Genomic DNA, 9,896 nt, shown 5'->3' on the forward strand with positions numbered 1-9,896 from the left:
TAAATGAGTGTGCGTGTGCTCCCCTAGATGAGACACAGACGCTAAATTGAATGAAATTGTTTAAAAAGACTTGACTTGAAGGCATAAATTTTAGGCATCTGATATAAAAAGGGGAGCACTCTAAATATGGAATCTGTTGAAAACTGTTGCAATGTCAATGAGGGCAGGGAAAGGCGCCATCTTTCCCTAGAATAAGCTTGCATGATAAATAAAAAAACAAAGCAAGATACAAACAAAGGATTGTGGCAATGAAAAGTCAGAACTAAAAATGATCGATTAAAACAGGCACACAAGCATACACACACACAGACATGCACACACACACTCGCACGCACGCACACGCACACACACACACACGACTAAAAAAGAATGTGAGTCAAATAAATCCTGGTAAAGTATAATACGTACATGTAATTTACCCAAAGTTCATAAAACGAAACAACGAAATTGAGAGATCACACTGGATCAAAATGGAAAAGCATGCAGAAGTCCACTGCTCTACTGTAGCTTCACTCCTAGCAGACTACAAAAGAGATAGAGAAAAAGAGAGAGAGGGAGGGAGAGAGAGAGAGAAAGAGAGAGAGAGAGATAGAGAGAGAGAGAGATGCCCCTGTCCTGAGCAGTTATAGCCACCTGGTCAGCCAGGAGTGACTGACTCCCTACACCACAGGGCACAGGGTGCTTCCTTCAGTGGCAAGTCTTCTTCTAACCCTCCATCTTTGTCCTGCAGTCCAAGGGGGAGGAGGAGGAAGAGGAAGAGGAGGCGGAGGAGGAGGAAGGTTGGGTAGAGGGGAGGTTAGGAGAGATGGTCAGGGCTTTGGTTGCCCCTTCACTGTAATTCAGTATGTCCAGTTCTGGATGCAGGAGGAGAACAAAGGTGTCCAGCTACTCTGAGGGATTGGGATCTATGATAAGTGGAAGAGGTAGGGGGGGGGAAGAGGTATGTGTGCAGAAATGTGTATATGCTAGTTGAGTGGGTGGAGGATGGACTGGGAGCTGAGGGTGAGGGGTGAGGGGTGAGGGATGGGGGTCAGAAAGCCGATCTTCTTCCCCAGGCTTATAGGGCCTGTGTCTTGAGCTCGATGGGCTCTCCCCTGTTGTCCTGCTGGCTCTCGGCCTCTGGGGGCCGGCTGCCCTTCAGTGTGGCCAGCCTCTCGGAAAGGCCGCGCATACGTGGGAAAAGCATGAAGTCGTACAGCAGAGCACCCATGGCACCACCAATCATAGGTCCCACCCAGTACACCTACCATTCACAAAAAAGGAGGAGGAGAGGATAGAGTCAGAGAGCAGAATGTGTTGTCAAATACATCAGTTTACTATGGTTTGCATGAACTCTTAACCTCTAGTGGTGCTAAGTGGCACATGTGGAATTCTAAATATGATCCACTTACCCAGTGGTTGATGAAATTCCTGACCATGACAGCAGGGGCAAAGGACCTTGCCGGGTTCATCCCTGCTCCAGTGTAGTACATCTAAGACAGAGAGAGGGAGAGTAGTCCTTTAGACTCATGCAATGTTGCTTCCTAAGATCAGTGCTTTTTATGAACCTGGTGAGCCCTTTTCAAATTTCTAGACTGGTTCATCTGCTGCCCTCTAGACTGACTCTTACCCCGAGGAGGTGTCCCATGAGCACAGAGAAGCCGATGGCCAGGGCGGCAGAGCCTAGGCGACCGTTGCGCCTCTCATCCGTCACAGCAAAGATACAGACAACGAGCTGCAGGGTGAGGAAGACCTCCATGGTGGTGGCCATACCCAGGCTGATGCCAGGCTGCAGCTGGAAGAGGCAAGAGGAGCAAAAGATGGGATGGAGGAAGAAAGAGGGATGGGAGAAATGTTGTGAGTGCATAATATATTAACACACAGTCAACATGGTTCTGAATTATCCTATAAGTGGTCAAATTACTATATCGGTAACATGTAGGTGCACAGAACTATTTATACGTTATGTCATATCTATATGTCATATTGTGATTTTTCACTTGAGATTACCCTTTGAAGATTATTTGTTTTAAATCTATATATTGGCATTCTTCCAGACAGAATTTTGCAGAGCTTAGAGATAATTTACCATAAATCATGTTTTCACTTAAAAATCTGTGATAATCCATTGTAATGACTGAGGCATAATTGCCAGGATCCCAAAATTTAGAATTTATACTTAAACAGCCAAATAAACAGCCAATGAATTTGTACAAATGTAACATAAGACATGTGAGTCAGAAGCCAGTCAATGTTTACTAGTAACATGGATATAAAACATTAAGGCTGTTCCTTGTTCCAGTAACTGGCAGGTGATCTTACCGTGTTGAGCGCCAGGTTGCCCCTCATGTTGGTGGGTGTGACCCCGTAGAGCACGGCAGCGCCAGCCAGAGCTCCCAGGCACTGAGCAACGATGTAGAAGAAAGCACGGAACAGGGACATCTGGGAGCCAATCAGGTAGGCAAAGGTGACGGCCGGGTTGATGTGTCCTCCACTGATATGGCCAATGGACTGGATGAGGGTGGCAGCCGCCAGCCCAAAGCAGAAGGCGACATGGAGAACATTATGAGGCCCGGGTGTCCAGCGCAGGGCCGCCCCCAACCCAAAGAATACAAAGAACATGGTGCCGTAGAACTCGGCGAACACCGCCCGCCAGAAAGACATGGACCGGAACTCCCACATGGTGGCCAAAAAGTCAAAAAGCAACCCCTAAGCAATGGAGGGATGAAAGGTGAACAAAGGACTCCAAAAAACCCTGATCAACTAAAAGGAGATGTTTATTCTCCTCAGTACTGACTATGACTGAGACTCTGTAGTTTGTTAAACAAAAACACAGAGCAAACTACAAAAACGAGCCTCCTAACAGAAACTGCCTCTCTAAAACTAAACGGAACAGCACTTAAACCGTTCACCATGCAACTCTCTAAGAGTCAACTTTGCTAACTGTCAATAATCTGCTGTGTTTTCAGTCATAGAGAGCTCCTGAGTGGAGCAACGCGTCAGTCTCTGTGCATCTATGTGCCAACCCTGCTGGTGGTTAGTAGAAGAACATGGATAGACAAACGTTAAGCATGTCCTGCAGACATTCAGCCTCTATGCCAGAGCAGGGGGAGCTCAGAGGCCTTTTTATAACGCCCTAGGGCCAAGGCAGCCCTGCTGAGCCCAGGGGAGGGGCCAGTGCACAATACTACAAATCAAAACAAAATCACTTAACCCTTCTCTCACCCTGACCTCTCTCTGCTCATTGCACAGATCACCTTGAACCTGAACTATCCCACACTGTAATAGGTTGAAACAGTCAGCACAAAAATGGTAAATTTGGGCCTTGAGGATTACTTAAAGTTACGTATACGAGAAAGCTATCTAAGTAGTGTATTTAGGTGGTTTGAACGTTCCATTTAAAATCTTATGTGAGGCTGAAAACAAACATATGGGTGGTGTAGCACTACTGTTCTGTTGCAGATGTGAGATGCTTTGTAGGAAGTGTTGAGGAATTAAAATGGATGAGATCTCCACTGGGGGTCTCCCAGCTTTTCAGGGGTTCAACTAAACCCCTTGTGTTACTGGAGGGGAAAAAAAGATCTAGTCCCTCCAACAGCCTGCTTTACGTGCTGATACAAAGAAAACAGTAGGCAATCCCATTCATCACACTACTGACCGCGAACGGCCCCCAACAGAAACATCAACATTGAACTTAACACCTGAAAATAGAAAAGCTGTGAGCATGTGGTGGACAGAAACCATGAACTGGTAGAAGTGACTTGCAGATCAAGTTTTGCTCAATTTACAATATTTTTGTAATCCTTCAGCAACATGACATGATTACTGGCACAGTATGAATGACATGGCAGTGGCTGCCCATCAGTCTTTTTCCATTATCTTCTTTTCATTGTTTTATTTGCAGCGCATAATCAACAGTTCACATCCACTCTCATCAAAACTGAAACAGTGATCGCCACAATTCAAGCAATTTCTCCATTTCTCCACTTGTGTTCTGGATGGGTACAAATTGGTTTGTGGCAGCAGAACTGATTAGGCAGAGTTTTACATTGTGTGTGCTGGATGGGCTAGGAGGCTCAGGACAGATAAAGCGGTGGAAAATCCATGCTTGGAGAGGAAGAGGGGGACAGCAGGCCTGGCATTGAGCTTCTGCACTGGAGCATCACGCTGACCAGGGCAGCCAGAGGAACGGCCGCAGCCCGCTGAAAGGATTATGCTGCGCTCACCGCTTTTCTCCTTTCATGCATGGGAACAAAACGCTGGCAGCAACAGTTTCTGCTGCTTTCTATGATCTGTTTGTCTTACCGGCACTGTTGAATCTATAAGAGTTCCCTTATCCATGAGCCAGAGTGGCCATATACTTCTTTGCCTCTTCCCTGTGAATACTGCAGAGCCCACTATTGTACCGGAATGGTTATCAGTAGAAAATGGCAATAGAATCAGTTTAAATTGATGCAAGTTTCAAGGATACATTTCACTTTGGAAGTTGTATATCTTAAATGTTCAACGTAATTGTTCATATTAATCTCACAAACTTTGGATGTTAATTTTTCCACCTCAAATGCAGATGAACATGGTGAGCAAAATAATCTAACAACACTGTGGTCAGGACAGTCATATCAAAATGCATGACAATAATGGCTGTTGCTAGAGCAAAATAGAGTTAAAGCAGAGCAGATTCGATCCTGAGAGTTTACTAGTTGGCCAGTTGGTACACCAACTCTATTGTGATGAGTATTATGTCGCTCTCATGACTGCTCTCATCAGTGATAAGCCACCTTTTGTGGGTTTAAGCCTGTTTTACAGGGGAGGGTGTTTAAAAGATGCTTGCATGGGTTTTTTCCTGTTCCCTTGGTCCAGACTGCTGACACACACACAACATGCAGTCTCTAAACATCTCACGTTGGAATAGAAACTCTGGCCTGCAATCACCACACAGTGGTGGAGACATTTAATGCAGCCCAAAGAACACTGGAGAACCAAGAAGCTACGGTTGGCATCAGAGCTGCTGATGAACGCCTTGGCATGGGAAATATATGTATAGAACCAAACGTTCTGCCATGTTCAAAATCTTCCGCTTTCAGACTGAACACATTTTCTCATATCCTAGAAAGACATGTTTGTTGTTCAGTTATCCAATACATTAACATGCAGGCTCTTGAGTGTAGCCTACTTTCATTCCAAGTAGTTTTGGAACCACAGATCAGGCAGGCATGTCATTCTATCAGCTGCAATCAGCCATGATTAGGGAGAATTTATCCACTTCATTGCAGTGAAGAGTTTCTTGTGCCCATGGTTACTGCATGGCCCTCATAGCCTTCACTTGCCGATGATTAGTTTTAGAGGGTGTTTCTTATCTCCCCCAGTTATCTTGTGTGATTCCATGGCAGACGTGATGAGAAAATTCAGATTACTCAACAGGATCAAGAAAGAATTCACTGCAGCACAGCATGATTAAATGTCAGGCCTCCTTCTCCTTCTGCTCTTGGTACAACAGAGTATGTTGAGGTCACTTGTGATGGGAATTCCCCTTGTTCATACCTCACTTAATATGGCAGAGAGGCAATAGTAGTGCTGTGGAGCGCTAGCACTACACAGTGGTCATAAAGTAATATTTCACATCATGTGAATTGGCCAAATATTTTTGGAAATACTAAGACTGTACTACACTTGCTACTAGCAGATTATCTGTTCTTAACAGTTTATTGTATTTTATTTAATTTATAACTCAGTGCCAGATCATTGAACTTATTTGGCGTTTCCATGAGTGATTCTTCAGTACTAAAACCATATATTCAGCTGGTCTGAAACAGTTTATTAGAAATATGTAGTCAAAAATTCACACAGCATTAGACAAACTCAAAAGTATTCAACACATGTTGAATCAAATACACAACTTTGCAAAACATGTTTGTAGTGTATCTGCTTAAACACACGTCAGTAAAAACAATTTGGGAACCTCTTGGTAGACTACATAGGATTTCTGCACTCACCTCAGTACGCTTATGGAAGAAAATTACTTTCTGCATCTGCTACAACGTGCAATATGTTTAGTACACTGGCATAGGGAAAAAAAACACCTTTCCAAAAGGTGACTGCATGAGAAGATTGTACCATATGTTTACTGTACCATAATCTGAACACAAGCTGTAAGTTGCACAGGCATATTCATTTATTTTAAATGCTGAAATATTCAATGAACTGTTGTTAAATATTTGCAGATGTTGACATACATTGGAAAACTTATTTCAAGCTGAACTCTTTTATAAATTAACAAACAAAATATAAGTGCAATTTACAATACAAACATTAAAGGGGAAATCTTTCATAAAAAAAATCTACTTTTTTGGAAAATAGGCATTTTGAATCTGTTTTTTTTTTCTTCATTAGAAATCACAATGTTCAATACATAACCTGACATCGCAAAAAACCAAGAGAGGGAGAGAGGGTGTAAGACATCAGCACATCCCATTACAGTCATTTAAGTCAATGAACAATGACGTTTTCGTTTAAACAGAATTGTCCATGCAGAATAGAACAGCAAAGCACAGCACTGTATGTCGCTAAGGATCTCTGTGCATGTCTGTATCCGACAGTCACTCCCCACCTTTGAGGGTTTGGCTTTGGAAACTTTGTAGAGAGATGAGGTTTCTTCCCCAACATGGCTGCCAACTCATTTCTTGTCTCTCTCTTCAACCAACCTGTGACTCACTTTGTTTACTACTGAGGTGGCATCCCATTTTCTCCTACTCAAGGTCTGGCATTTCTGGCAGAGAAAACAAAACCAAAAATTAAATGTTAAGATAAGGAAAGAATTAACACTGACTCCACATCACCTTGCACTGCACCATGTAATTGGGCAAGTGGATGTTGTAATACATTTGATTGGCTATTGCAACAACAAGAAACAACAAAAAACACCAAATAGTTAAAATTACAGCAATTCTAAACCACATGTAAAATAGGAAGTGGAACAAAAATGATGGTACCACAAAATTACAAAACACTGCTTTTGAAATAGGACTTACTTTCATCATCGCTGTCTGCAGACTCACGCTGAAAATAAAAAAAACAAAAAAACAACAACAAACCAATCAGAATTCTCCACACACTATTTTAATCAGTGAATTCCACTTTGATTATACAATAAAGCACTAGTCACTGTAATAACGGACATAAATAATGGAGTTTTTAAAAAATCATACCTCCTCATCTGCACCATCTAAATCTGGTAAATCATCCCCTCCCATGCTGTTCATCATCTGTAGCGAGACACAGGAGAGATGACAATCAACATGTCAGCACTGAGTCTGGAATGGAAATACCCGCACTTCCAGCAGATTGTCTGTTCAACACGCTTACCTCTGAGAATTTGTCAAAACTTGACAAGTCCTCATCTGAGTCATCTTCCCAGTCTTTCCAATTATTGAAATCCACACTCAGCCAGTTGAACTACAAGAAGACAGATTAGAGTATGAATATTAAAATAAGACATGCATAATTAAAACCATTTGAATATGATAATATTAGTCAGGCAGTAGTATTATTATGTATACACCATTTTTCTGACAATGTCTCTCAATTTGAGTTTAAAATCATCAAATGTGGTGTGTACATACTCCCTTAGTCATTTAGCAAGCTGGCAGACTGCAGCTTCACCTTTCTCAGAATTTTGCAGTTTACAAAAAACTGTAATGAGGGAATTGACATGTGGGGATGTGGTGTTTTATCGTGCTTAATTGGTCTATGCAGGGCTGCATGCAAAGATTAATGTTTAAATAATATGTTCTTCTGATAAACAAGTGAACAGCTTACCAAGATTCATTTTTAGAATGACGGCAATAACTGGTGTGCATGTAAACAGAGTCGGTAATTGAATTGCAAAGTGATTTGATTATCTGTGGACTGAGAAGATTCTTTTTATTATTCATGAAAATTACCTTTGCCTTATCTTTGGTGAGCCGTGGCCATGATTTCCCAGCCTCTGCTTTTCGTAAACAACACAACACAGACCTGTCAGTGCGCCTGTGCTTGGATTCCTGCATGAAAAAGAGAAGGATAAATAAACGCTTTGATAAAAAAAAAAAACATGGTGGCAACACTGGTTATGGTTGGGGGTGACAAACTTACTTTTGGGTCAATCTCCTCAAAAAGGTCCAATACATTTTGGTGTTTGATATTATCTGTCCCACCAACACAGCTGTAAGAAGCAAAGAAATAATGACTTTTCCTTAACAACAACACAATTCTGGACCAAAAGATCAGTTCAATTTTCAGAACATAGTTAATGTACTATATTACTCATCTGGTCAGCTAGCCCGAAGCATAATGCATTTCTCATGAATATTGCCATATTAAGGTTATGAACCTACACTCTTACCTGAAATCAATTTTAGACTTGTCGAAATTTACTTTCACATCTTTGCTGTCCTCCACGCAGAACTCTATGAAAACAGAGTCCCGTCTGTCATACCACTTAGCAGTTGCAGACTGCCTGATGGAAAAAAACATAGCAGAGGGAATAAGTGACATTCATCAAGAAAACCAACATCCAGTCTTACTTCACTCTAACCTTACAGATACATTTCATAGATATAGACTACCGGTTTCCCCAATTGTTGGTATTAGTCGGGCTAAATGGTTTCATTTCACATTTTGGCCAGCAGTGGTGGTCCACAAGTGCTGAATGAAAAAAGGGGAAACGGTGGCATTCATAGTGTGCAGCACATTTTAAGTCTGAATCATGTCGTCTCTTGCCCAGCACAACCCTACTCATTCCAGATTACTATGACCTGATGGTCCTTTGAAACTGACTTGGCAAGACAGCACTTTTACTCTGCTCTACGGCAATAGATGTTCTCTGAGAAATTAGTTTGAGTCATTGTCAAAATGGTGCACCCGGCGTCTTGCTGGCAGCACAAATTCCACAGCAACGTTTAGCGTGTTTAATAAGTCAGACAGGAAATCAGGTTCCACAAGTATTGACAGCAAGCTGTATGCTCGGTTGAGTATGACCTGGTGAGGAAAACGAAAGCTCATCTGTCTGGAATGAAGGGAGTTTGCACTAAGTAGCACTGGACAGTTTATCTGTATGGCTTACGCTAGCTAAAGTGTGTGTATAGCTTATGCTAGCTAAAGGTTGTGTGAATAGCGTTATGCTAGCTAAAGTGACGTCTTCCATTCATACCTGATCATGACACCACGCTTTACAGATAGCCGCCCTAGCCCTGTTGACATTCGCCTGCTAGCTTTCTAGCTAACGATCGCTAATGTAACGTTAAGGCCTCTACACAAAAACAGTTTGACATCCAATAATGAGAGGTGATAATACTTTGAATGAGAGTTAGAGCCACACAAGAAAAGTTAAATGAGTGGACACGACGGCTTGCAGTTTTTAGTCCGGTGCAGGGTGAGCATGCATGCACCGCTGAAGCTAACTCGTGTGCTAGCCAAGTTAGCCGGATAGTTCTGTACTGCATCCCAACCGTACTCCACTCCCAGTACTTATATTACTGTTAACCACCAAAAAAGTAAACCCAAGACTTACATCTTATCGGTTTCTACCACTTGAACTCCTTTGTCGGACCACAATGTCTGTAGTACTGTTACCTAATTTGCCTGGTAACAATGAGTAGGCTACTGAGAGGCAAAATGCGAACATAAACAGATACTAACTCTCTACAACAGATTCACTCACTGGTGTATTTCCAAGCATCGCGTGTTTTCCTCGTTCTCTCGTGACGTGCCCAGCACCAGCCAGCCACGAGCGTGGGCACGGGTGCTTGATAGACGCTGTTAGAGATGATTCTAGAATCAAGTCTGTTTATAGTTCCAGAGTTATGCGAAGGCTCCACCAAGAGTTGAATGGTTAAAAGTTCAAGCACATACCTTTTTTTTTTTTTTTTTTTTTTTTTTAC

General features: G+C 42.3%; 2 protein-coding genes across 2 annotated transcripts; both read right to left on the reverse strand.

Annotated features, from left to right (window-relative positions):
• Positions 1 to 1,057: 1,057 nt before the first annotated feature.
• On the reverse strand, positions 1,058 to 2,661 carry mipa (major intrinsic protein of lens fiber a). The gene is made up of 4 exons (XM_071523828.1): positions 2,302 to 2,661; positions 1,610 to 1,774; positions 1,392 to 1,472; positions 1,058 to 1,243 (listed from the first exon to the last, which is right to left on the reverse strand). The coding sequence occupies exons 1-4, from the start codon at positions 2,659 to 2,661 to the stop codon at positions 1,058 to 1,060; spliced, it is 792 nt and encodes a 263-aa protein (XP_071379929.1).
• A 3,118-nt stretch (positions 2,662 to 5,779) lies between these two features.
• LOC139647848 (prostaglandin E synthase 3-like) lies at positions 5,780 to 9,684 on the reverse strand. The gene is made up of 8 exons (XM_071523832.1): positions 9,527 to 9,684; positions 8,360 to 8,473; positions 8,110 to 8,179; positions 7,920 to 8,018; positions 7,342 to 7,431; positions 7,185 to 7,241; positions 7,008 to 7,035; positions 5,780 to 6,745 (listed from the first exon to the last, which is right to left on the reverse strand). Coding segments are annotated over exons 1-8 (480 nt in total). The 5' UTR covers positions 9,529 to 9,684; the 3' UTR covers positions 5,780 to 6,725.
• Between the last annotated feature and the right edge of the window lie 212 nt (positions 9,685 to 9,896).

Source organism: Centroberyx affinis, unplaced genomic scaffold (assembly GCF_046629955.1).
Source record: "Centroberyx affinis isolate AG114_WGS23_722 - 3 ecotype Tasmania unplaced genomic scaffold, CSIRO-AGI_Caff_v1 ptg001125l_1, whole genome shotgun sequence".
Classification (NCBI taxonomy): domain Eukaryota; kingdom Metazoa; phylum Chordata; class Actinopteri; order Beryciformes; family Berycidae; genus Centroberyx; species Centroberyx affinis.

What these genes read in the sequence shown, in the direction of transcription:
- LOC139647848 (XM_071523832.1), bottom strand. An exon ending in AAGTCTAAAATTGATTTCAG is followed by an intron (nt 8,180 to 8,359) that starts GTAAGAGTGTAG and finishes TGCTTCTTACAG; the next exon opens with CTGTGTTGGTGGGACAGATA. An exon ending in TTGAGGAGATTGACCCAAAA is followed by an intron (nt 8,019 to 8,109) that starts GTAAGTTTGTCA and finishes TTTTTCATGCAG; the next exon opens with GAATCCAAGCACAGGCGCAC.
- mipa (XM_071523828.1), bottom strand. Translation starts at nt 2,661, where the DNA reads ATGTGGGAGTTCCGGTCCATGTCTTTCTGGCGGGCGGTGTTCGCCGAG. An exon ending in GCAACCTGGCGCTCAACACG is followed by an intron (nt 1,775 to 2,301) that starts GTAAGATCACCT and finishes TGCCTCTTCCAG; the next exon opens with CTGCAGCCTGGCATCAGCCT. An exon ending in TCATGGGACACCTCCTCGGG is followed by an intron (nt 1,473 to 1,609) that starts GTAAGAGTCAGT and finishes TCTCTGTCTTAG; the next exon opens with ATGTACTACACTGGAGCAGG.